The sequence below is a fragment of the Serinus canaria genome, chromosome 4 (genome assembly GCF_022539315.1).
Source record: "Serinus canaria isolate serCan28SL12 chromosome 4, serCan2020, whole genome shotgun sequence".
Lineage (NCBI taxonomy): Eukaryota > Metazoa > Chordata > Aves > Passeriformes > Fringillidae > Serinus > Serinus canaria.
In genome coordinates, this window is record NC_066317.1 from 69715114 (window position 1) to 69741434 (window position 26321).

The window sequence follows — 26321 nt, forward strand, 5'->3', positions numbered from 1 at the left end:
TTGTGAATATTTGGGGGGGATTTTTTAGGATTTTAAGGGTGATTGGGGGTTTTTTTGGGAATGTTTGGGTGGAATTTTGGGGGATTTCTGGGAGCTGTGGCCGTGTTTGCCAGGCGTACCTGGAGATCCCCCGCAGAGCCGCCGAGTCCATGGTGAAGTTCTACGGCTGCTTCCCGATGTGCCTGGACGGGAACCAGCTCCGCATCCGGCACGAGCCCCGGCACCGCTCCCTGCGCGACGAGGTGGCAGTTCTGGGAATCCGGGGGGATTCTGGGAATTCCGGGGGAGTCAGGGGATTGGGGGATTTGTAGGAATTGGAGGAGTTGGGAATTTGCAGGATTGTGGGGATTGTGGGAACTGTGACAATTGCGGGATTGGGGGAATTTGGGAATTGAGGGAATTTGGGGATTTTAGGGATTGTGGGATTGAGGGAAGTTGAGCAGTTTGGGAATTGTGGGAATTGGGGGAGTTGTGGGGATTTAGGAGTTGGGGGAATTGTGGGATTATGGGGAATTTGGGAATGTCAGAACTGAGAATTGTGAGATTGAGGGAAGTTGGGAAATTGGGGATTTGGGGGATTGGGGAATTGAGGAGAATTTGGGGGATTGGGGGGATTTGGGGATGGAGGGAATTTTCGGAATTGGGGGAGTTGAGGGGATCGTGGGAAGTTGGGAATTGGGAGTTGAGGATGGGGGAATTGTGGGGATTTGGGAGTTGGGAGAATTTTAGGAGTTGTGGGAATGTGGGACCTGGGGAACTGGAGGAAATTGGGGGATCTGGGAATTGTGGGGATTGGGGGATTTTGAGAATTGTAGAGATTGTGGGAATTCTAGGAATTGAGGGAGTTGGGGGGATTGGGGGCAAGTTGGGGAATTTGAGGATTGAGGGATTTGTGGGGATTTGGGGATTGTGGGGATTTGGGAATTGTGAGATTAGGGGAAGTTGGGGGATTTGGGAATTGGGGGAATTGGGGGATTGTGGAGAGTTGGGAATTTGGGAGATTGTGGGATTGAGGTAAATTGAGTAATTTGAGAATTGTGGGAATTGAGAGATTTAAGAGTTGAGGGAATTTTAGGATTTGGGATCTGTGGGAACTGTGAGAATTGTGAGATTGAGGGAAGTTGGGAATTTGGGGGAAGTTGGGGATTTGGGGAATGGGGGATTGGGGGGATTTGGGGATTGAGGGAAACAGGATTTTAGGAATTAAATGGAATTTTAGGAATTGGGGGCATTGAGGGGATCGTGGGAAGTTGGAGGAGTTGGGAATTTTGGGAGTTTGGTGATTGTGGGGAATTGTGAGGAATTTTGAGGATTGTGGGATTGAGGGAAGTTGGGGAATTTGGGGGAATTGTGGGGATTGTAGGAATTAGGGGAGCTGGGAATTTGGGGGATTGTGGGGATTTGGGAATGGTGAGATTGGGGGAAGTTGGGGAGTTTTTGGGAATTTGGGGATTGTGAGAATTGGGGGAGCTGGGCATTGTCAAGATTGAGATTCCCTTTGGGCTGGGAACAGTGGGAACAGCGAGCTGTGGAATCAGGATTGAGATTCCCTTTGGGATGGGGATGGGAACTTTGGGATCAGGATTGGGATTCCCTTTGGGATGGGAGTCAGGAGTCTCTGGGCTGTGGGGTTGGGTTCGGGATCGGGATTCTCCCTTTGGAATGGGAACAGTGGGCGACAGCGAGCTCCTGGGAGTGGGTTTGGGACTGGGATTCCCGGTTGGGATGGGGACGGGAGCTCGGGGGTATGGGATCAGGCCTGGGATATGGGGCCGTACCGTCCCCACCGCCACAGGATGCCCCCGAGCCGCGCTGCTGGTGTCCAACCTGCCGGGATCGGGATGGGAATGGGAGCTCTTGGGATGGGAATGGGAGCGTCGGGATCAGGATTGGGATTCCCTGTGGGATGGGGACGGGATCGGAGGGCTGGGGGGGTGGTTCGGGATCAATTCCTGCCCACCCCGCCAGGATGCCCCCGAGCCGTGCTGGCGTGCTGCTGGTGTCCCAACCTGCCGGCCAAGGGCTGCTCCCCCCCGGAGTTCTCCAACCTGGCCAAGACCCTTTCGGCGGCCTGCGGGACCTGGCTCATCCTCCTCCTCACCACAAAAAGGTAAAAAATCATCCCGGAATGCCCGGCGAGGAGAGCCCTGAGGATGGAGGCTGGGAATTTTCTGGGGATTTTGTGGGGACTTTGGGGGATTTTTTTTTGTTGTTTTTTTTTTCTTATTTTTGGGGATCTTTGTAAGAATTTTTGAGATTTTTTGTGGTTTTAAATTTTTCAGAAGGATATTTTGAAAATTTTTGACAGATTCTTGTTCAGGATTTTTGAGGGTTGCTTGGGGGGTTTCTTGGGGAATTTTGGGGGATTTTTTTTTTTATTTTCTGGGGATTTTTTGAAGGTTTTTTTTATTTTGCGGTCTTGGGGGGCTTTTTTTTGGGCTTTTGGGGAATTTTTTGTCGGATTTCTTTGAGATCTTTTACCATCCGTTTTTTGGGATTATCTTTTGCCCTATTCTTGGGATTTAGCGGGATCTTTAGGGGATTTTTTTTGTGAATTATGTTAAGGGTTTTTTGGGGGAGACTGTGGGGCTATTTCTTTGGGGTTATTGCTATTGGGGGGGCTTTTTGGGAATTTGGGGGAAATTTGTAAAGGATTTTGGGGGAGCCCATTTGGAGACATTTTTTGTCTTTTTTTGGGGGGAAGTTTTTCAGGATTTTGGGGGATATTTTAAGGAGTTTTTTGGGATATTTTTGGGAATTTCGTGGGATTTTGAGGGGATGTTTGGGGAAATTTTGGTGATTTTTTTGGGGAATTCTTTTAGGGTTTTTTGGAAGATTTTGGGGTTATTCCTTAGGGTCTTTTTGGGAATTTGGGGGAAGATTTTAAAGGATTTTGGGGTGGAACTTTGGGGACTCTTGTACTTTTGGGGGGAATTTTTAGGGTTTTTGGGGGAATTTTTTTTAAGGATTTGAGGGGAATACTTTCAAAAAGTTTTTTTTTTTTGTTTTTTTTTTTTTTTTTTAATTTCTTGGGATTTTCAAGGGTACTTTGGGGGAAATTTTGGTGATTTTTTGGGGAATTTTTGGGGTTTTTTTGGAAGATTTTGGGGTTATTCCTTAGGGTCTTTTTGGGAATTTGTGGTTAATTTTTCAAGGATTGTGGAGATTTTTGTGGGGGATTTTTTGTGAATATTTGGGGGGGATTTTTTAGGATTTTAAGGGTGATGGGGGGGTTTTTTTGGGAATGTTTGGGTGGAATTTTGGGGGATTTCTGGGAGCTGTGGCCGTGTTTGCCAGGCGTACCTGGAGATCCCCCGCAGAGCCGCCGAGTCCATGGTGAAGTTCTATGGCTGCTTCCCGATGTGCCTGGACGGGAACCAGCTCCGCATCCGGCACGAGCCCCGGCACCGCTCCCTGCGCGACGAGGTGGCAGTTCTGGGAATTCCGGGGGGATTCTGGGAATTCCGGGGGAGTCAGGGGGATTGGGGGATTTGTAGGAACTGGAGGAGTTGGGAATTTGCAGGATTGTGGGGATTTGTGGGAACTGTGACAATTGCGGGATTGGGGGAATTTGGGGAATTGAGGGAATTTGGGGATTTTAGGGATTGTGGGATTGAGGGAAGTTGAGCAGTTTGGGAATTGTGGGAATTGGGGGAGTTGTGGGGATTTAGGAGTTGGGGGAGTTGTGGGATTATGGGGAATTTGGGAATTGTCAGAACTGAGAATTGTGAGATTGAGGGAAGTTGGGAAATTGGGGATTTGGGGGATTGGGGAATTGAGGAGAATTTGGGGGATTGGGGGGATTTGGGGATGGAGGGAATTTTAGGAATTGGGGGAGTTGAGGGGATCGTGGGAAGTTGGGAATTGGGAGTTGAGGATGGAGGAATTGTGGGGATTTGGGAGTTGGGAGAATTTTAGGAGTTGTGGGAATGTGGGACCTGGGGAACTGGAGGAAATTGGGGGATCTGGGAATTGTGGGGATTGGGGGGATTTTGAGAATTGTAGAGATTGTGGGAATTCTAGGAATTGAGGGAGTTGGGGGGATTGGGGCAAGTTGGGGAATTTGAGGATTGAGGGATTTGTGGGGATTTGGGGATTGTGGGGATTTGGGAATTGTGAGATTAGGGGAAGTTGGGGGATTTGGGAATTGGGGGAATTGGGGGATTGTGGGGAGTTGGGAATTTGGGGATTGTGGGATTGAGGTAAATTGAGCAGTTTGAGAATTGTGGGAATTGAGGGATTTAAGAGTTGGGGGAATTTTAGGATTTGGGATCTGTGGGAACTGTGAGAATTGTGAGATTGAGGGAAGTTGGGAATTTGGGGGAAGTTGGGGATTTGGGGAATGGGGGATTGGGGGGATTTGGGGATTGAGGGAAACAGGATTTTAGGAATTAAATGGAATTTTAGGAATTGGGGGCATTGAGGGGATCGTGGGAAGTTGGAGGAGTTGGGAATTTTGGGAGTTTGGTGATTGTGGGGAATTGTGAGGAATTTTGAGGATTGTGGGATTGAGGGAAGTTGGGGAATTTGGGGGAATTGTGGGGATTGTAGGAATTAGGGGAGCTGGGAATTTGGGGGATTGTGGGGATTTGGGAATGGTGAGATTGGGGGAAGTTGGGGAGTTTTGGGAATTTGGGGATTGTGAGAATTGGGGGAGCTGGGAATTGTGGGGATTTGAGAATTGTGGGATTGAGGGAAATTGGGGAATTTGGGGATTGGGGGAATTGTGGGGATTTGGGAGTTGGGGAAAGTTGGGGAATTTGGGACTTGGAGAGTGTAGGAATTGGAATTTTGGGAAATGTGGAGATTGTGAGAATTTGGGAGTTTTAGGGATTGTGGGATTGAGGGAAGTTGGGAATTGTGGGGATTTGGAAATTATGGGAATTTTAGGAATTGGGGGAGTTGGGGAATTGTGAGATTGGAGGAAGTTGGGGGATTATGGGGAATTCTGAGGATTGTGGGAATGTGAAGAATGGTGGGAATTTGGGGATTATGGGAGTTGGAGGAATTGTGGGGATTTGGGAATTGTGGGAAAAACTCTGGGGAAAAAATTCCCAGTTTTCCGCTTCAAGCAAGATTTGGGATTTAAAGAGAATTTAAATAGAATTTTTGGCATTTCCTGGAGTTTAAAATGAGGGATTTTTCCCCCTGGGAAATGGGTTTTTTTAAATTTTAACATGATGGCTACTTTAACGATGATTAATTCATCAATTATTAATTATTAACCAATTATCAATTATTATTAATTAAGCTCCAATCCATTTTTCCTCCCTAAAGGAAGCGATTTTCATTGCCCTCATCAAGGAGTCCGATCCCAAGGTCAGTTTTTCCTCATTATCCCAAATTTTTCTCCTCATTGTCCCAATTTTTTTCCTAATTATCCCAATTTTCTTTGGAATTTCATTGACTGGGAGCTGGGAGTGCTCATTCCTGAGCATTTCAGGTTGGGATAAATCCCATTTTATCCCTGGAATGGGATTTTTTGGGGACTTCTGGAATCTCCCAGGCCCTTTGATCCTTTCAGAATTCCAGGATTAATTCCAGGATTCTCCTCAGGTGCCTCGGAAGTTTTCTCCCTAAAAAAAAGGGTTGGAAAGTTGAAAATGGGAATGGGGAGTTTATCTTAATTCCCACTCAAAATTCAATTCTCTTATAGATGGAGAGAGGTTTTCCCCTTTCTCCCCCTTTTCCTTCCCTTTTTTCTCCTAATTTCCCCTTTTCCACCCTTTTTCCCCCTTCCTTCTTTCCCATTTCTCCCTTTTTCCCTTCTTTTTCTCCTTTCTTTTCCCCCTTTTTCTCCCATTTCCCTCCACCCTTTTCCTCTTCCTTTTCTCCATTTTTTCACTTTCCCCTTTCCCTCTTTTTCCCCATTTTTTCCATTCATTTTTTCCCTTTCCTTCTCCCCTTTCCCCCCTTTTTTCTGCTTCCCTTTTCCCCCTTATTTCCCTGTCCTTTTTTCCCTCTTTCCCCCTTTATTCCATTTTCCCCTTTCTTTCTCCTTCCTTTTTTACCTTTTCCCCTCTTTCCCTGCTTTCTTCCATATCCCTCTTTTCCCCCTTTTTTCTCCTTCCTTTTCCCCCTTCCCTTTTCCCCTTTTTTCCCTTCCCTTTTCCTCTTTTCCCCCCTTCATTTTGTTCCCTCTTTGCCTGCTTTGTTCCATTTTTCCTTTTCCCCCTTCCCCCCTCTTCCCCCTTTTTCTCCTTCCTTTTTTCCCTTTTCCCCCCCTTTATTCCCCCATTTTTCCTTTTTTTCCCCATTTTTTCCTTTTTTCCCCTTTATTCCCCCCTTTTTTCTACTATTTTCCCACTTTTTTCTTCCATTTTTTCCCTTTCCCCCCTTTTTTCTTCCCTTTATCTTCCCTTTTTTCTCCCCTTTTTCTGCCTTTTTCCCCTTTTTACTTCCCTTTTTTCTTCTCTTTTCCCCGTTTTTTCTTCCCTTTTTCCCACCTTTCTTCCCTTTTTTCCTCTTTTTTCTTCCCATTTTTCTTCCCCTTTTTCTTCCCTTTTTCTTCCCCTTTTTCTTCCCTTTTCCCTCCCCTTTTTCCCATTTTTCTTCCCTTTTCCGCCCCTTTTTCTCTTTGTTTTTCCCTTTTTTCTTTCCTTTTTCTCCCTTTTTCCCATTTTCTTCTCCTTTTTTTACCTTTTCTCCCTTTTTCTCCCTTTTCCCCTTCTTTCTTCCTTTCTTTTCCCTTTTTTCCTTCCCTTTTCCCCCCATACTTTTTCCCCCTTATCCCCTTTTTTCTCCCTTTTTTCTTCCCTTTTCCCATTTTTCTTCCCTTTTTTCTTCCCTTTTTCTCTTCCCTTTTTTCTTCCCTTTTCTTCTTCCCTTCTTTCTTCCCTTTTTTCTTCCTTTTCTCTTCCCTTTTTCTTTCTTCTCTTCCCTTTTCTCTTCTCCTTTTTCTTCCCTTTTTCTTTCCCTTTTTTCTTTCTTCCCTTTTTCTTCCCTTTTCTTCTTCCCTTTTTTCTTCCCTTTTTCTTCCCTTTTTTCTTCCCTTTTTTTCTTTTCTTCCCTTTTTTCTCCCTTTTCCTCTTTCTTCCTTTTTTCTTCTCTTTTTTCTTTCCTTTCTTTTTTCTTTTTCTTCCTTTTTTCTTCCTTTTTCTTCTTTTTTCTTCCCTTTTCTTTCTCCCTTTTTCTTCTTTTTTCTTCCCTTTTTTCCTTCCTTTTTTTCTTCCTTTCTTTCTTCTTCCCTTTTTCTTCCCTTTCTTTCTTCCCTTTTTTCTTCTCCTTCCTTTTTCTCTCCCTTTTTTCTTCCCCTTTTTTCTTTTTCCTTTTTCTTTCTCCTTTTTTCTTTCTTCCTTTCTTCTTTTCTCCCTTTTTTCTCCCTTTTCTTTCTTCCTTCCCTTTTTTCTCTTTTTTCTTCCTTTTTCTCTCTTTCTTCCCTTCTTTCTTTCCTTTTTTCTTCCTTTTTTCTTTCTTTCCCTTTTTTCTTCCCTTTTTCCTTCCCTTTTTTCTTCCCTTTTCTTTCTCCCTTTTTTCTCCCTTTTTCTTCTTCCCTTTTTCCCTTCCTTTTTTCTTCCTTTTTTTCCTCCCTTTTTCTTCCTTTTTCTCCCTTTTTTCTCTTTCTCTTCCTTTCTTCCCTTTTCTTTTCTCTTCCCTTTTTCTTTCCTTTTCCTCCTTTTTTCCTCTTCCCTTTTTTCTTCCTTCTTTTCTTTCCCTTCTTTCTCCCTTTTCCCCTTTCTTTCTCTTTTCCCCTTTTTCCTCTTTTTCCTCTTTCTCTCCCTTTTTCTCTCTCTTTTCCCCCCCTTTCTTTCCCCTTTTTCCTTTCTTTTTCCTTCTCCTCCCTTTTTTCTTTCTGCCTTTTTCTTTTTCTTCCCTTTTTCCCTCTTTTTCTTCCCTTTCTCCCCTTTCTTCCCATTTTTCCCTTTTCTCCTTTACCCCCCTTTCCCTTTTTCCTCCTTTCCCCCCCCCTTTTTTCTTCTTCTCTGTTTTCCCCTTTTTTCTTCCTTTTCTCCCTCTTTTCCCTTTTTCTTCTTTTTTTTTCCTTTTCTCCCTTTTTTCCCTCCTTTTCCTCTTCTTCTTTTCTTTTTCCCTTTTTTTTTCCCTTTTCTCTTTCCCCCCCTTTTTTCCCCTTATCCCCTTTTTTCTCCCTTTTTTCTTTCCCTTTCTCCCTTTTTCTTCCTTTTTTCTTCCCTTTTCTTCCCTTTTTCCCCTTTCTCTTCCCCCTCCCCCCTTTCTTCTTTCCCTTTTTTCCTCTTTTCCTTCCCTTTTTCCCTTTTCTCTTCCCTTTTCTCTTCCCTTCTTCTCTTCCCTTTTTCTCTTCCCTTTTCTCTTCCTTTCCTCTCTTCCCTTTTCTCTTCCTTTTCCTTTTTACTTCTCTTTTCCCCCCTTTCCCCCTTTTCCTTCCCCCTTTTTTACTCTTTGTTTTTCCCTTTTTTTCTTTCCTTTTTCTCCCTTTTCCCCCCTTTTTTCTTTTTGCCTTTTTCTCTTTTTTTTCTTTTTCCTTTTTTCCTCTTCCCTTTTTTCTTCCCTCTTTTTGTCTCCCCTTTTTTCTTCCCTTTTTTCTTCTTCCCTTTTTTCTTCTTCCTTCTTTCCTTTCCCTTTTTTTCTTCCCTTTCTTCTCCCTTTTTTCTTCCCTTTCTTTCTTCCTTTTTCTTCCCTTTTTCTTCCCTTTTTCTTCCTTTTCTTCCCTTTTTTCTTTCCCTTTTTTCTTCCTTTTTCTTTCCTGTTTTCCCTTTTTACCTTCCCCCCTTTTTTCTTTCCCTTTTTCTTTTCTTTCCCTTTTCTCTCCCTTTTCTCTTCCCTTTTCTCTTCCTTTCTCTTCCCTTTTCTCTTCCCTTTTCTCTTCCCTTTTCTCTTCCCTTTTCTCTTCCCTTTTCTCTTCCCTTTTCTCTTCCCTTTTCTCTTCCTTTTCTCCTTTTCCCTTCCCTTCCTTCCCTTCCCTTTTCCCCCCTTTTTCTCTTTGTTTTCCCCATTTCTCTTCCCTTTTTTCTTCCCTTTTCTCTTCCCTTTCTTCCCTTTTTTCTTCCCTTTTTTTCCCCCTTTTCCCTCCCTTTTCTCCCCTTTTTCCCCCCTTTTTCCCCCCTTTTTTCTCTCTGTTTTTCCCCCTTTCCCCCATTCCCATTCACCCCCGGCTCTCCCGCAGGCTGACGCCGCCTCCCTGCGCTCCCACCTGGTGCACCTGGGGAACCTCCCGGCCGAGGGGTTCCGGGAGCTGGAGCTGGTGTGTGCGGGGCTGCGCTTTGGCAAGGTGGAGCACTACGCCGTGCTCAGCAACCGCCGCCGGGTACGGCCCCGGGAAACGCGGGGATCTTGGCAATGTTTGGGCATTTATTTGGGATTTTTTGGGGGAATTTCCCAGAATTTATGGAGATTTTTTTGGTGGATTTATTTAGGAATTTCTTTGAAAATTTCAGGAGATTTTTTTGAGTATTTCAGAATTTTTTTTTTAATTTTGGGGGATTTTTTTTTTTAATTTTGGAAGATTTTTTTCTGGAAATGTTGGGGTGTTTTTTTTTTTTAATTTTGGGGATTTCTTGGGAATTTTTTGTGGAATTTCCTGGGGATTTCCTGGTGGAGCGCTACGCCGTGCTCAGCAACCACCACCAGGTACTGCCCCAGGGCTTGGGGGAAAATTGGGGCTTTCAGGGAAAAAATGGGGGGATATTGGGAATTTTTGGGGATTTTTTTGGGGAATTTTCCAGAATTTTTGAGATTTATTTAGAAATTTATTTGGGAATTTTGGGAGGGTTTTTTTATTATTTCAGAATTTTTTTTTAATTTTTAGAGGATCTTTTTTTTTTTAATTTTGGGGTATTTTTGTGGAAATGTTGGGATTTTTTTTTTTTATTTTGGGGGACTTTTTTAATTTTGGGGGATTTTTTTTTTTTCTTAATTTTTGGGGAGTTTTTGGTGGATTTTTGAGGAAATTTTTGGGGGAATTTTTCGGACTTGGGGTGAGGGGATTGGGAATTTTTGGGAATTGGAAAGAGTGGGAATGGCAGAACTGCTGGGGTTTTTGTGGGATTTTCTAGGCTTCAGATCCCAAAAACCCAAGGAAATGGTCTTAAATAAAAAACAAACTGAGGAAAATGTTTTTCAATCCCAAGAAAAACAAGGAAAACATCCTTTAAATCCAAGAAAAACTAAGAAAATGTTTTTAAAGTCCCAAAAACAGAAAGAAAAGACCCATGGAAATATTCTTTAAATCCCAAAAAAACAAAGAAAATGCCCTTTAAATCTCAAAATCCATTGAAAATGTTTTTTAAATCCTAAAAATCCAAGGAATTATCTTTTAAATCCCAAGAAAACCAAGAAAAATCCCCCAAAACCCCAGAAAATATTTTGAAAATCACCAAATCCAGTAAAAACACATTTTAAATCCCAAAAAACCCAAATTACTTCCACCTTTAGGACCCAAACTGGGACATTTTAAGGTGACTTTTAACCCTTTTTACGCCTGGAAAGTGGCAGGGAGAAAGCGAGGCATCCCAGCAGGTTTAAGAATTCTCATTTTATCCATAAATTAAGGAATTCCCGGGAATGTTTTCCCTCAGGCCATCCTGCAGCTGGACAGCCCCAAGTCGGCGCGCTCCATGCACAGCTTCCTGCAGCAGTATCCCTATTCCATAGGGGAGCACACCCTCACCTGCTCCTTGTCCTCCCACGGAGACCTTCCCGAGGTAAAAATTCCCTATTTTCCGCCATCCCGCTTTTTTTTTGGGGTGGGAGAACTTTCCTGCAGGGAGCTGTGGGAGGGAATTTCCTTCAGGGTTGGGATTTTACACTCAGGACTGGGAATTTTACATCAAGTGTAGGATTTTCCCCCTCAGGGCCGGGATTTTTTCCTTCAGGGCTGGGATTTCCATCAGGGATTGGGATTTTCCCCCACAGGGTTTGGGATTTCCGTCAAGGATGGAATTTCCCTCAGGGTTGGGATTTTTTCCCTCAGGGTTGAAATTTTTCCCTCAGGATTGAGATTTCCCCCTCAGGGCCAGGATTTTCCCTCATGATTGGGATTTTCCCCTCAGTGTTGGGATTTTTCCCTCAGAGTTTGGGATATTTTTCCTCAAGGAAAGGATTTCCCTCAGGATCGTGATTTTCCCTCATGGTTGGGATATTTCCCTCAGGGATTGGGATTTTTCCCTCAGGGTTGGGATTTTTCCCTCAGAGTTTGGGATATTTTTCCTCAAGGAAAGGATTTCCCTCAGGATTGTGATTTTTTTCCCTCAGAGTTGGAATATTTTCCCTTAAGGATGGGATTTCCCTCAGGGTTTGGGATTTTTTTTCTTCAAGGACGGAATTTTCCCTCAGGACTGGAATTTTCCTCTCAGGATCATGATTTTTCCCTCAGGGTTGGGATTTTTCCCTTAGGTCTGGGGTTTTTGTCAGAGATTGGGATTTTCCCCCACAGGGTTTGGGATTTCCTTCAAGGATAGAATTTCCCTCAGGGTCTGGATTTTTCCTCAGGGTTTGGTATTTTCCCCCTCAGGGCCAGGATTTTCCCTTGGGATTTGGATTTTTCCATCAGGGTTTGGGATTTTTTTCCCTCAGGGTTGGAATTTTTCCCTCAGGATTGGTATTTCCCCCTCAGAGTCGGGATTTCCCTTTATGATTGGGATTTTCCCCCCAGGGTCAGGATTTTCCCTCAGCGTTGGAATTTTCCCTTAGGGTTTGGGACTTTTTTCCCTCAGGATTTGGGATTTTTTTCCCTCAGGGATGGGATTTCCTTTAGGGCCAGGATTTTCCCTCCGGGTTGGGATTTTCTCCCTCAGAGTTTGTCATTTTTTCCATCAAGGGTGGAATTTCCCTCAGGATTGTGATTTTCCCTCAGAGTTGGGATATTTTCCCTTAAGGATGGGATTTCCCTCAGGGTTTGGGATTTTTTTCCTTCAAGGATGGGATTTTCCCCTCAGGATTGGGATTTTTCCCACAGGATTGGAATTTTTTCCCTCAGGGTTTGAGATTTTTCCCTCAGGGGTTGGGATTTTTTTCCTTCAAGGATGGGATTTTCCCCTCAGGATCGTGATTTTTCCCTCAGGATTGGGATTTTCCCCTCAGGATTGGGATTTCCTTCAAGGATGGAATTTCCTTCAGTGCTGGGATTTTTTCCCCTCAGTGCTGGGATTTTTCCCTCAGAGCTTGGAATTTTTCCCTCAAGGATAGGATTTCCCCCAGGATCATGATTTTTCCCTCAGGGTTTAGGATTTTTTCCTTCAAGGATGGCATTTTTCCCTCAGGGTTGGGGATTTTGTTTTCCAGGCTGAAACCGGGAAAAAGGAAGTGAAGACAGAGGACGGGAGCAAAGGAAGGTACAGCCCTGCGAGGATTTGTGGGAATTTTGGGGAATTTTATCCATTTCTTTTCTCTCTTGGAATGTTCATCCACGATTAGGGATTGCTGAGCCTCCCTCCAGCTGTGTCCTGCTGCTCCTCCTTCCCAATCCATTTTTGCAGAGCCAAAATATTTTTGATTCGTTTAAAAATCATGGAAAAACGGGGTGAAATCCCAACTTTTGTGGGGAGTTTTCCTTGGTTTTTTTTTCCCCTGCTCAGGTCTTGGCTCCTTTTATTCCATCCTGCAGCTCTTCCCTCTATCCCTGCCTCTGGAATGCCTTTTCCCAACTGCTGAATTCCCAGAAATTTTTAGGAATTTTTGTTAAATATGGCTTCGATCCCTTTTTTCCTGTGATTCCAACTTGGATTTCTGGATGAGTTTTGTTGTTAAAACACCAAAATTGTGTAAGGATCATCCTCAAGTTTAAGGAATTCTGTTATGGAAAAGCTCTGTATTCCCAGATCCAGTTCCTTTCTTTGTCATTCCATGAAACTGCTGAATTTTGGGAGCATTAATTCCCAAATTAATGGGAATCTCTTCATCACAGCCACTTTGTGATTCCAGACAGGTGGAATTAAAATTTAAATTTAGAATTAAAATTTAAGAGGTGACTTTTCCATGAACCCCAGCTCCTGAAAACTTGGAAAATGGACATTTTTCCCTGTTGCACACATTTTCCACATAATTGTTTTATTCCATTTCATAGGGAGCAGAAAAGACCAGAATTATTATTATTTTAATTGTTAATTAATAATTATTTATCTGAAGCTTTAATTAATTAAACTCAGCTCCTGGACTCTGCTTTTCCGAGGCCACATTTTCCATGAAACCAGGGGGAGGTTTTCCATGAATCCCAGTAGAAAACAAACTGAGCACAGCCAGAAGTGTTGAATTGATGGGAAAATCCCTTTGGAGGATCCCAAATCCCACTCTCCTCAATAATCCTGATTTTTCCAGGTTTTGGAGCAGAAATTCCCTGCTGGATTTCTGCTGGAAGGGGTGCTCCAGGCACGGCCATCCCTAATTCCAGCACTTCCCAGGCTCATCCTGTGGGATTCTTTCCTTCAGGGAAGAATCTCTCAAATTCCCTGGAAGGCTCCATCCCGTGGCACCTTGGGCTGAGTTATCCCAGGGGGTTCTCCATAGAAAACAGGGATTTTAACCCAAACCAGAAACTGATCCCAAATCCAATCCCCTCTCATGATTGGGAACTGCAGACAGAGCAAAGCTCCTCTAATTCCCTTATCCAGGAGCTTCCTTTTGGTGGGATATTCCCGATTTTCCCTCTGTGGGATGGAAATTTTCCATCCTGAGGCCTGAGGTCTCCAAAATGTGAATTATTCACCTCAAGCTGTCGCCTTTTCCCGCAGAATTCCCAATCCCATTTCCTCGTGCTCCAGGAAAACTCCCACCGGTGGCATCCCGAGCTTTCTGAGACTTCTGGAATTCTCTCCCCATGGTTTGATTTTTGTTTCTTTTAAATGCTTTTAGCTCTGGCTTGAAAAAAATTCCAGAGGGATTGGGAACGGTGCAAAAACCAGCTGGGAATCCATCGGGAGAGGCCAGGAAAGGCCAAACTCCCACCCCAAATGTCCCGGAGGAGATTCCAGCGGGACAGCTGGAGATTCCCGAGTCACAGCCAGGAGAAGCAGCGAGGGAATCGCCTGCAGGGATGGATGTGGAGGGATTGGATCCTGGAATTGGAATTCCCGTGGATCCTGCTGGCAGCAAATCGCCCGGAGCGAGGTCGGAGGAGAAACCGGCGCCGCTTTCCGGAGCGGGGACGGACAAAACTCAGGATGAGCCGGAGCTGGAAATCCAAAAGGAGGATGAGGAACCCTCTGCTCCCGCCGTGGAACCTCTGGAATCATCCAGCAAGGCTGTCCCAGCAGCTGGAGGAATGCCAGGAGCCATCCCTGGAGTGTCCCCAAGCTCGGAGGAGGCTCCCGCGGTGTCACCCGGTGTCACCCAGCCCAGCACAGAGCCAGCTGCTCCAGAAGAAACTCCCATTCCCGAGGCTGGGAAAAGCAGCCGTGAAACGTCCACGGAGAGGAAAGCTGTCCCAAAAACTCTGGATGCTCCAGGGAAAAAATTGGATGTGACTGGAGCAGAGAGAGAGGCGACAGCGGAGGAACCCGTGCTCAAAATCGGGGAAAATCCGGGAAAGACTGGGGGCAAGGCTGAGACAGAGCCGGAGAAAACACCTGGAAAAACATCATCCAAGGGTGGGGAAAACTCTGGGAATGCTGTTGGTGAGGTGCACGGGGGAAGTTCGGTTAAAATCCCACAAAACAAAGGGATGGGAGCTGCAAAATCCGAAGAAAACCGCGCGGCGGCTCCGGGAAATCCCACTGCATCCCTGAAGGAATCTTGCATTGGGAAAACCCTTTTGAAGGCAGTGGTGTCCGTCCCGGACATCCTGAAGCAGAGAATTCCCATCAGGATCACCGAGCCTTCCCTGGGAAGAGCTGGGGAGCAGAAAATCCCCCCCAAAGCGGGGCTGGAGAAGAAAATCCCACCCAAAACCGCGACTCAGCCGGGAGCTGGGAACAGCCAATGCAAAGGGAACGGAAATTCCAGAGTGGAGGCACAGGGAGACGATGGGAAGAGCTCATCCCAGCAGGAAAAGGATTCCCAGCTGGAACCTCAGGCGAGTTCAAAGCAGAGCCAGCAGGGAGAGAGAGGAACATCTGGCACGAGGGAAGATCCCAGTGGGAATCAGGTGAGGAGGGCAGGAATGCCCAAGTGTTCCCTGGGCTTCTCCCACTCTGGGTTTCTGGGATCATCCCTTTTCCGTAAATCCCAGGGCCACCAGAGGAGCTTCTGGGCAACCTGTTCCTCCTTTTAGCTGCACCATGACCATGGAACTGGTTGGAAAGTCCTATGGAAGTTGTTTCGGAAGCAAATCCAAACTGAGTTCCTTGGAGTAAGCTCCAAGTGGGAATAAACCCCGTGTCCTCTGGGGAGCTGGAATTTGCTTTTCCAAGCCCTGCACAGATGGAAAAGAGGCTCCTGAGCCAGGTGTCACCCGTTGGTGGCAAATCCCTGGAGCTGTGGGGACATCCCAGAGCAGCTCTTTGATCCAAACGAAGCTGTGCTCAGTGAGGTTTGGGATTTCCTGGGATTTCATGGAATTTTTTGTCCCATTTTGCAGGCTCCTGGTGGGGGCAGTGCTGCAGCTTGGAAAAGCAGCACCGGCAGTGCTGGAAAACAGAAGGAGGTAAGGATGGGAAGCGTGGGATTAAAAGGATGGAGTGTCAGGAAATGGGGATTTTTGATGTTCCAGGGGCTGGGATTAGATGGGATTTAAGGTCTTCTCCAACCCAGACCATTCCAGGATTCCATGATGATCCTGCTCTAGGGAATCTTTCCCCTCTTCCCACAGTGGGATTGCCAAATCCCTGCCCTTTTTCCTTCTGGTATCCAGGGATCCCATGGGCTCTGGGATGCTGGAACCCCTTTGGATCCATTCCCTTTGGATCTCTCCAGCCCCTATTTCCAGGCTCACAGAGCCGAGACTGCCAGGAAACCCCAGCTGGGATCAGATCCTGTAAATCCATCCCCAAATCCCAGTTTCCCAGCTTCTGTTAAATATCTGTGAAAATGTGAAGGGAGGATGGAATGTTTTGGCAGAAAAAGAAACGAAAATTCTGAATTCCCAATGGAAGAAATCAGAGGGATCGTTTGGGGCGGGGCACCCGTTCCTCTGGACCCAGAACTTTGAACTGGCAGGAATTTTATCCATTGAATTTTACCTGTTGAACTTTATCCACTGAATTTTATCCCTTCAATTTTATCCTTTGGCCTTTCTCCACTGAATTTCAGCCGCTGAATTTTTTCCATTGAATTCCATCCACTGAATTTTATCCGTTGAATTTTGTCCCTTGAACTTTATCTGCTGGATTTTATCCACTTAATTTTGTCCCTTTAATTTTATCCATTGAGTTTTATCCACTGAATTTTGTCCACTGACCTTTATCCCACTGGATTTTATCCATTGATTTTTATCTGCTGAGTTTCATCCATTGAATTTTTTCCATTGAATTCCATCCACTGAATTTTATCTGTTGAATTTTGTCCCTTGAACTTTATCTGCTGGATTTTATCCACTTAATTTTGTCCCTTTAATATTATCCACTGAATTTTATCCATTGAGTTTTATCCATTGAATTTTATCCACTGACCTTTATCCCACTGGATTTTATCCATTGATTTTTATCTGCTGAATTTCATCCATTGAATTTTACCCATGGAATTCTATCCCCTATTGATCTGCTGCAATTTTTCCAAAGGATTTTGGCTTCCTGAACTAAACCTGAGTTAATTTAAATTAATTACTCAGCAAAACGCTGCAGTTTAAGCCCTGACCACTTCTTTTTTTTCACTCTCAAATGAAATGTGGGGTTATTTTTGGGATCCAGCATCCACAAGGTGTGTGGATGTTCCTGCTGGAGATGACAGCTAAATGTTCCATTCCCAGGAGGAGGAGCTCTTCCCGTTTAACCTGGACGAGTTCGTCACGGTGGACGAGGTGCTGGAGGAAGCCGAGTCCCCGGTGATGCCGCGGCGGAACCCCCCGAGGGGGAAGAGAAAAGAAGCCCCCAAAGCCAACCCTCCGGAGCCGGCGTCCAAGAGGAGGAAAGGGAAGAGTTGCGGAGCCGAAGGTGAGCTGTCCTTTGTCACCTTGGATGAGATCGGGGAGGAGGAGGACGCCCCGGTGCCGCTGCCGGGCGTCGACCCCCAGGGCCTGGTGGTGGTGGATGAGGTGGTGGAAGAGGAGGAGCTGTCGGAAGCGGTGAAGGATCCGCAGGCGCTGCTGACGCTGGATGAGATCTCGGAGCAGGAGGAGCCGGGCTCCCATGGGAACGGGCCCCGGGCGGAATTTGAGGAGCGGGATCTGAAGGCCGAGCCCTTGGTGACGGTGGATGAGATTGGGGAGGTGGAGGAGCTGCCCCTCAACGAGCCCGCGGAGCTGAGCGCCGCCGAGGAGGGAAAAACCAATCCCGGGGATTGCGCGGCCTCCCAGGTGCCCGACGATCCCAACGCCTTGGTGACCGTGGATGAGATCCAGGAGGACAACGAGGACAATCCTCTGGTGACTCTGGATGAGGTTAACGAGGATGAGGATGATTTCCTGGCCGACTTCAATCACCTCAAAGAGGAACTAAACTTTGTTACAGTCGACGAAGTCGGCGATGAGGAGGAAGAAAGCACTTTCCCAGGGAAGAACCCGCCCGAGGATGAAGATGACGAAGATATTGTTGCTGTTGCAGGACCAGAAGAAATGGGAATTCTAGGAGATACAAATCCAGAGGATGAATTGGCTGAAATCTCCAAGCCAAAAGGTGAGGAACATCAAGGCCAGCTTGGACGAGGCTTGGAGCCACCTGGGCTAGGTGGAAGGTGTCCCTGTCCATGTCTCTTAGGTGCCTCCCAACCCAAACCATTCCATGGTTCCATTCCATCATTCCATGATTCTGCTCCATGATTCCATTCCAATCACTCCATGATTCTGTGATTCCATCCCAACATGCATTTCTGTCTCCAGCAGCTCAGCTGGGATCAGAAGATGGAGAACCAAAGTCTCAGCAGAAGAAAACCACTTTTCCAGGTGTCCCCAAGACACAGAGCATTCCCAAAGGTAAATCCAGAGGAATCCCCCGGAATGCTCCGGGTTTTCCTGGCCAGAAGGTTTTTTCCTGCCCATTTGAACTCTTCTCCTGTGCCTCACCATCACAGTGAACCTCAAAGTCAGGGCCCAGAATCCGTGGTTTTTCTTGGCTCCTCCAAATCCATCTTTAACTAGTTGGTTAAACTCAGAAGCCTCTCATGGCAAGTTTTTTCCAGAAATTTCCAAATCCAGGTGGAATTATTATTAGTGGAGTGCAGTGTGGCGTCTCCTGAGGGTTCCCATCCTGTGGCAAGTTTTATTCCCAACATTCAGTGTCTGGAAAGGAGGGAATTGCTGCCAGGGCTGTGAAATGGGGGTGTAGGGATTTAGTGAATTCCATGGGGTCAGGAATTGTTCCAGCTTCCATGGGTCAGTCCTTCAGGAGCTGCTCCAACATGAGTCACTTCCATGGAGTCTTTCCTTCAGGAGCTGCTCTGGTGTGGGTCATTCTTCCATGAGATCAATCAATCCCTGCTCCAACATGGGTCACTTTTCTATGGGGTCAGTTCTTCAGGAATTGTTCCAATTTCTGTGGGCTCAGTTCTTCAGGAACTGGTCCAACTTCCATGGGCTCAGTCCTTCAGGAGCTGCTCCAACGTGAGTCACTTTTCCATGGGGTCAATCCTTCAGGAATTGTTCCAACTTCCATGGGGTCAATCCTTCAGGAATTGTTTCAACTTCCATGGGGTCAATCCTTCAGGAACAGGCTGCTCCAACATAGATCACTTTTCCATGGGATCAGTTCTTCAGGAACTGCTCCAGCTTCCATGGGGTCAGTCTTTCAGGAACTGCTCCAATGTGTGTCACTCTCCCCTGGGATTAATCCTTCAGGAAGGTGGGTCACTTTTCCATGGGGTCAGTCCTTCAGGAACTGCTCCAGTTCCATGGGGTCAGTCCTTCAGGAACTGCTCCAGTTCCATGGGGTCAGTCCTTCAGGAGCTGCTCTGACAGGGATCATTTTTCCATGGGGTCAGTCCTTCAAGAACTGCTCCATCTTCCATGGGATTGGTTGCTTTATTCCCAGAAAATGGTGTGTTTAGTGGAACTGGAGATGACCTGTGGACTGAAGAGGGACAGGGACCAGCTTGGGTAAAAAAAGCCAATTTTTTGGAATGTTGAAGAGCTGTAATTTCCCCCTGAGGAATCAGAGAGTCCCCAGACTTGGCTAAAGGAAGGTGAGGCTGGAATGTTTCTGGGAGCTGTGTGTGGTGACTGTGGTGTATCCTCAGCTCTGGACATCCTGGTCCCAAAGGCCGGATTCTTCTGCCAGATCTGCTCCCTCTTCTACGCCGACGAGCCCTCCATGATCAACCACTGCAGGACCCCCCTGCACCGGCAGAACATGGAGGTACCGCCCCGGAAAGCGGGAATATCCCCCCAAATCCTTGGGTTCAAGGGTGCCAAGGATTCCCTGGGAGTTCACGTTTGACGGGGTTTGGGAATACAGTGGGAATATGGAATATTTTTATTGTGGGGAATCCTGATCCCTGAGATTTGGCCACGTTCCTCTCAGGAGCTTCCCATGTGGAATTTGGGGGTTTTATGGGACACATCCCACCTTGGCCGTGGGAGGAGCTGACTGAACCTGGCCCAGGTGTTCCTGGCCCAGGTTTTAGGGGATAATCCTGGAATATCCCTGCAGCACCATCTCTTTCCCTTCTCCACAGAAATTCATGGCCAAGCAGCAGGAAAGCGGCGGGGAGGAGCCGAGCTCCAGGTGATGGAGCTTCCCAGGAGTGACACTTCGGGGCCAGTCAGTTCTGTGTGTTTGGATTTCCTTTGTCGTTTGGGGTCGGGAAGGAGCATCCATGGTGTAAAAAATCGGAGCTGGGAACAGACCAAACCCAAAGCAGGAGAGGGTTGGATTTGTGTCTCCGATCATCCGACGTGGGAGAGACTGTTCCAGGTGTCTCCAGGAAATAAATGTTCTCACTGTATAGTTACCCCAGGGTAGCTACAGGAAATAAATGTTCTTACTGTATAGTTACCCCAGGGCTTGAGTTTGGGGTCATTCCTTGGGCTTTGGTGACTCTGGATGACGCTGGAGATCCAGGGGATCCATGGAGAGAGTCAAGGGAAGGGGCTGGAGCTCCAGGAGCAGCTGAGGGAGCTGGGAAAGGGGCTCAGCCTGGAGGAAAGGGGGATCGGGGGGATCTTCTGGCTCTGCATCACTCCCTGAATTCTTGGAGCCAGGAGTTGGGATCTGCTCCCAGGGAACAGGAGGAAAGGGACTGGCCTCAGGCTGGGCCAGGCTGGATATTGGGAAAATTCCTTCTTGGAAAGGGCTGTCCAGCCCTGGCAGGGGTGGAGTGCCCATCCTGGGGGGATTTACCAGCCCTGTGCATGTGGCACCCGCGGGCATGGCAGTGGTGGCCTTGGCAGAGCTGGATTCGATGGTCTCAGAGGGTTTTTCCCAACCCAAACAATTCCATGAGTCCCTGCCCTGCACCCACCCTCCCCTCAGCCCCCTCAGTTCCATGGTGACATTCCAAACTTGGGGACCCCCCGGAGCACTCAACCCCTCCTGGGGCTCATTAGCAGCCGACAGAGCCACAGGAATTCAGGAATTCCTTTAATTCCTTTAATTCCTTTGCCCGTGGACGGGCACCTCCTGTGTGGGGAGCACATGGGAACCATTTCTCCCCATGGACTTCAGCCAGGTGAGTCAGCAGGGGACACTCAGATTAACTCCCTGGGAATGCTGAACTTCTCCAAGGTGGAATCAGTGCCGGGCTCCGTGTGGGAAAGGCCCTGGAGGTCAGGATGGGCAGGGCTGGAGGGAGCTGACCCTGGCACCGATGGTGTGGGCAGGGATGTGCCCCCTGCTCTGTTGGCTGGCCCTGGGCACAGCTCCCGGTCAAGACAGTCTTTCCCACTGGGACATCTCTGGGTTGGTGAAGTCTTCCCATTGGGACAGAGTTTTGTGTCCCTTGACATTCCCGTGACACTGCTCTGGGTGTCTCTCGGTGTCCCCTTGGCATGGGTCTTCATCAGTGAGCTCTTCCATTTGGGACTTCTCGTGGTTGATGGATTCTTCCATCTGGGACATCTCCTGGTGGATTAAGTCTTCCCATTGGGACAGAGTTTTGTATCCATTGACTTTCCCTTGGTGCCGTTCTTGGTGTCTCTTGGCTTTTCCTTCGCTCGGGTCTTGGTTGATGGGTTCTTCCTTTTGGGACATCTTGTGGTTGATGGATCTTTCCATTTGGGACATCTCATGGTTGACAGATCCTTCCATGTGGGACATCTCATGGTTGATGGATTCTTTCATCTGGGACATCCTGTGGTGGATGGATCCTTCCATTTGGGACATTTCGTGGTTGGTGAAGTCTTCCATGTGGGACATTTCCTGGTTGACGGATCCTTCCATGTGGGACATCTCCCAGTGGATTAAGTCTTCCCATTGGGACAGAGTTTTGTATCCCTTGGTGTTCCCTTGGCACCGTTCTTGGTGTCTCCTGTCTTTTCCTTGGCACAGCTCTTGGTCGATGAAGTTTTCCATGTGGGACATCTCTTGGTTGAAGAGTTCTTCCATTTGGGACATCTCCTGGTTGATCAGTTCTTCCCATTGGAACACACTCCTGTATCCGATGGCATCCCCTTGGCACCGCTCTTGGGATCTGTTGGCTTCTCCTTGGCACTGCTCTTGGGAAATCTTGACTCTCCCTTGGCACTGCTCTTGGGATCCGTTGGCTTCTCCCTGGCACCATTCTTGGGTGGTGAATTCTTCCCAGTGGGACAGATCCTCGCATCCGTCGCCTTGCCCTTGGCACAGTTCCTGGTCTCCCCTGGCTTTCTCCTGGCACAGCTCTTGGTCGATGAATTCCTCCATGTGGGACATCTCACGGGTGATGAAATCCAACCACCAGGACAGATCTTTGTGTCCATGGGCTGTGCCCTGGCTCATCCCTCGGGATCTCTCTGCGTGCCCTGGGGATCCCTGTGGATCTCTGCCGTGTCCCCTTTGGCACAGGCCTGGGGGACCGCAGAATTCCCACTCTTCCTGCTCCATGGACAACACCACCTGTCCCTCCAGGACCGGAGCCTCCACAGCCCCTGGGCCAGCTGGGAGTTGGGATTTGGCTTCTCCAGAGGGATCCGGGAGCTGCTGCTCCTGGGAATGGACCTGAACCTTTTGGGATCACACCGGGATCGGGGCACGGCACAGCTCCCGTGTCACAACGGGACACCCCGGCAACCACGGAGCCCTCTGGAACCTTCTGGAACCTTCTGGAGCTGCAGCCCCGGCGACACACAACAGCAGGGTGTGCAGGGGATTGTCCCTCCCGGGTGGCACTGGAAGGACACTGGGGGCACCCAGAGACACCTGGAGAAGTGGCACCATGAGGAGGTTCAGCCAGACTGGGCGAAATTCCAGACTGGAGCACGGCCTGGGAGAGACTCCTTGGGACCATCCCTGCGGGAAGGACTCAGGGACACGGGGACAGTGACACGGCCCTGGGCAGGACTGTCCCAGCACTGCTCGGTGGCTTCAACCCCGCTCCGGCTGTGGGGAACCAGAGCAGCTTCCCGCTAGGATTCCTGCCGGGAAAAGCCACGGCGCCTTTAAGGCATCTCCAAGCGGCATCTGGCAGCCGCGGGCGCTGCACCAGGAAATTCCTGACATCCCGGGAAGTGCTGAGCCAGCGCGAATCGGGGCCGGCTGCGCCTCGGAGCCGGGAACGGCGCCAGGAGCGGGGCCGGGAATTCTGCAAACCTCGAAAGAGCCGTCACGCGGGGCTGGGGCATGGCCGCCCCTCCGGGCCCGCGCCAGAGCCTCGACAGAGGCCGGAGCTGCCTCAGCCCGGGACAAAACCCGTCCCAGCATCCAGCCCTGGGAGTCGGGCAGGGAATGCTCCGTCCCCGGTGCCAGCCCCGCTGTCCCCGCTGTCCCCCGCTCCCCTGGGATGGCGAAGGAGCATCCCCGGGTGAAGGATCCGAAGGGTCCCGGAGCAGTGTGCAGAGCCAGAGGGGTCTGTCCCCCTCCCTCCTCGGCCCGGCATGGCTCAGGGACACCCCCAGGGACAGCACAGGGATGAGGACAAGGGACAGGGATGGCACTGGCGGCAGCTGCGCTGCGCTGCCCTGCCCGCTCCGCGCCCGCGGGAGATCCCAAATAAAGAAGGGAAAGTCGAGGCAGGAAAGTTGTCTCGGGGCGGAAAACGAGCGCGTGTGAGAGCCCGCTCAGGGTGGGGGGACAGGCAGGACCCAGACCCCGGACCCGGCACCCGGACTCGCACCCCGAGTCCCACCCGGGGCACCCCCGAGGGGTCGGGGCCGGGGACCGCCCCGAGCCGCCGGGTTCGGCCCCGCTCCGCCCGCACCGACGGCTCCGGGACCTCCCGGGTCCCCGGGCTCGGCCGGCGACGCCGCCGCTGCGGCGGGAGGAGCCCCCGCGGACCCCCGGGCCACTCCCCGACTGGCGATGGGACAGTGGGGGTACAGTGAGGGCACAGTGGGACACGGTGATGGGACAGCGGGGACTCGGTGGGGACACGGTAGGGACACAGGTCAAGGCCCGCCGTGAGCGGGCGGGATCTGGTGTCCCCCGTTCGAGGGGTCCGGTGTCTCGGAGAGCGGAACGGGGCCGTTTAACGGGGCGGGGCGGGCAGGGCACGGCCGGGGGTCCCGGGCAGGGGCGGGCAGGAGGCGGGCGAGGTCCCGGGCAGGGGCCGTGCCGGGGGCAGGCGGGGGTCCCGGGCAGGAAGCGGGCGGGGAGCGGGCGGGGGTCGGGGAGGGGCCGGGACCGGGACCAGGAGCGGGGCAGGGACCGGCAGGAGCGGGCAGGGACCGGCAGGGCCGCGGCCATGCCGGGGTCGCCCCTCGCCCCGCTGCTGCTGCTGCTGCTCCTGCTGGGCCCCCCGCCGCCCCCCGCCAGCGCCGCGCCCCCCCAGCCCGGCCGGCCCCGCAGCACCGGGGTGGGCACGGCCAGCGGGACCCCCAAAGCCAGCGGGGTGTCCCCAACGAAGGGCACTGCCAGCGGGGTGTCCCCCAAAAAGGGCGCCACGACGGGACCCCCCAAACCCAGCGGGGTGTCCCCCACGAAGGCCACCTCCAGAGGACCCCCTAAAGGCAGCGAGACGCCCCCCTGGAAGGGCACCACGGCGAGAACCCCCAAACCCAGCGGGGTGCCCCCTCCGAAGGGCACCACGGCGAGAACCCCCAAACCCAGCGGGGTGCCCCCTCCGAAGGGCACCACGGCCGCCCCTTCCAGGAGCAGCACCACGACGGGACCCCCGAAGGGCAGCACGGTCCCCCCGGTGCGGGACAGCGCGACCCCCCCCAGCCCCGGCCCCTCCCGGCGCGGGGACCCCGCGGGCACAGGTAGGACCGGGAGGGGCCGGGGGCGCTGGGAGGGGACCGGGTGGGCAGGACGGTGTGTGCCAAGGGGGTTCATGGGGTAAAGGGGTGCCAGGCTGTTCCCGTGTCCTCTCGCAGCCCCAGCGCCCACGGTGACCAAGGTGGCGGTGAGGAGGAAGAAGGTGGTGAGGAAGAAGGTGGTGAAGAAAAAGGTGCTGAGGAAGAAGCCGGAGGCTCCGGCCGCTCCGCAGGAGCCCCGTACGTGCGCTGGGTGCGGGTGGCCCGGGCGTTGTCACCTTCACAAGGAGCTGGCCGTGTCCGGGGGGCACCTGGCGTCACCTGGGGGTTGGGGTGTCGAACCCAGGCTGGCGGGGTCCCCATGGCACAGCTCGGTGGGGACACAGGGTGGGGACAGCTCCGGCCGTTCAGGGGTCCCTGTGTGAGCGCTGTCCCCACTGTGTCCCCAGCGTGTCCCCCCCTGGGGCTGGAGTCCCTGCGGGTGCTGGACGAGCAGCTCCGGGCATCGAGCCACAAGCGGCAGGGGCTGGGAGCGCACCGCGGCCGCCTCAACATCCAGGTACTGCCAGGTGGGCCAGGGTGTGCCAGGATGGGTCAGGATGTGCCAGGAGTGTGCCATGGTGGGCCAGGAGTGTGCCATAGTGGGCCAGGAGTGTGCCATAGGGGGCCAGGAGTGTGCCGGGGGGGCCAGGAGTGTGCCATAGTGGGCCAGGAGTGTGCCAGGGTGGGCCAGGAGTGTGTCAGGAGTGTGCTAGGAGTGTGCCAGGAGTGCCAGGCTGTGCCAGGCTGTGCCAGGCTGGGGGGTGTTTGGATGTCACCAACAGGACATGTGGCACACGGATGTAGCAAGTACATGGTAAACACAGGGTAGGTGTGGCACATTCATGGCGAGTTTGTGGCATCTTCGTGGCGCATTTGTGACATTCTGTGGCGAGTTTGTGGCATCTCCGTGGCACATTTGTGACATTTTGTGGCGAGTTTGTGGCATCCTCATGGCCCACGAGTGTCCCAGGCTCTCTCCAGCTCTGCTCCCTGTGTCCCATGTGGCTCCCTGTGATCCCAGTGCCACCCCAGTGCCACAGTGGGCGGTGGGGCCGTGTCCCTGTGCGTGTCCCTGTGCGTGTCCCCTCCCCTCCCGCAGTCAGGGCTCTATGACGGTGACTTCTACGACGGTGGCTGGTGCGCGGGGCGCGAGGACACGGAGCAGTGGCTGGAGGTGGACGCCCGGCGCCTCACCCGCTTCACCGGCGTGGTCACCCAGGGCCTCAACTCCATCTGGACGTAAGGGGACAAGGGGGACAAGGAAGGGGGGACAGCGTGGGGGACACCCTGACCCCCCTGTGCCCCGCAGGTACGACTGGGTGACGTCCTACAAGGTGCAGGTCAGCAACGACTCGCACGCGTGGCTGCCGAGCCTCAACGGCACCGAGGAGGCGGTGGGTGGCACCAGGGGTGGCACCGGGGTGGCGTCCCCAGACAGGGTGGGGACGTGGGGAGGTGACAGTGCTGGGGGGCAGGAATCACCTGGGAGGGAATGATGGTGGGGTTAACCTGGGGGGGTTAACCTGGGGGGGTTAATGGTGCTCGGGGGTTAATTGTGCCAGGGTGGGGGCATTAATTGTGGCAGGTGGTAGTGATGCCAAGGTGGGGTTAATTAGGCCAGAGTTAATTATACTGCGGTTAATTGTGGTGGGGTTAACCATGCCAGGTGGGTGATGATGCCAGGGTTAATTATACTGGGGGTTAATTAATTGTGCCAGGTGGATTAACCATTCCAAGAGTTAACTGTGCCAGGGGGGTAACAATGCCAGGGGGTTAATTATGCCAGGGTTAATTATACTGGGAGTTAACCAGGTGAGATAACCCTGCCAGGGAGGGTTAATTAGGTCAGGATTAATTGCGCTGGGGTTAACTGTGCCAGGTGGGATAACCACACTGGGCAGGGCATTAACCACACCGGGTTAACCACACCAAGGAGGGTTAACCACCCCAGGGAGGGGTGCCCATCCCGAGGAGCCCATCCCAAGGTGCCCATCCCAGGCTGCCCGTGCCAGCTGGG

At 50.5% G+C, this 26321-nt stretch overlaps 2 protein-coding genes across 8 annotated transcripts in view; both read left to right on the plus strand.

The window, feature by feature from the left end:
* The window catches only part of LOC103824648 (zinc finger protein 638), a 34012-nt gene extending 14081 nt beyond the window's left edge, over positions 1-19931 (plus strand). The window contains exons 11-21 of one of the 7 annotated variants that reach the window (XM_050973408.1): positions 114-242; positions 5278-5319; positions 9083-9223; positions 10494-10619; positions 12199-12248; positions 13765-14995; positions 15428-15493; positions 16754-17618; positions 17822-17914; positions 19174-19292; positions 19612-19931. In XM_050973408.1, coding sequence (XP_050829365.1) covers positions 114-242; positions 5278-5319; positions 9083-9223; positions 10494-10619; positions 12199-12248; positions 13765-14995; positions 15428-15493; positions 16754-17618; positions 17822-17914; positions 19174-19292; positions 19612-19665 — 2916 coding nt within the window. In that variant the 3' untranslated portion in view covers positions 19666-19931. Of the gene's footprint in view, positions 1-113; positions 243-3297; positions 3427-5277; positions 5320-9082; positions 9224-10493; positions 10620-12198; positions 12249-13764; positions 14996-15427; positions 15494-16753; positions 17619-17821; positions 17915-19173; positions 19293-19611 lie in introns of all 7 variants that reach the window. The other 6 variants (XM_050973410.1, XM_050973413.1, XM_050973414.1 and 3 more) reach the window with 6 other exon arrangements.
* A 3820-nt stretch (positions 19932-23751) lies between these two features.
* Positions 23752-25800, plus strand: LOC127059580 (inactive carboxypeptidase-like protein X2). The gene is made up of 6 exons (XM_050974086.1): positions 23752-23759; positions 23823-24268; positions 24383-24502; positions 24712-24821; positions 25404-25543; positions 25614-25800. The coding sequence occupies exons 1-6, from the start codon at positions 23752-23754 to the stop codon at positions 25798-25800; spliced, it is 1011 nt and encodes a 336-aa protein (XP_050830043.1).
* The last annotated feature ends 521 nt before the right edge of the window (positions 25801-26321 follow it).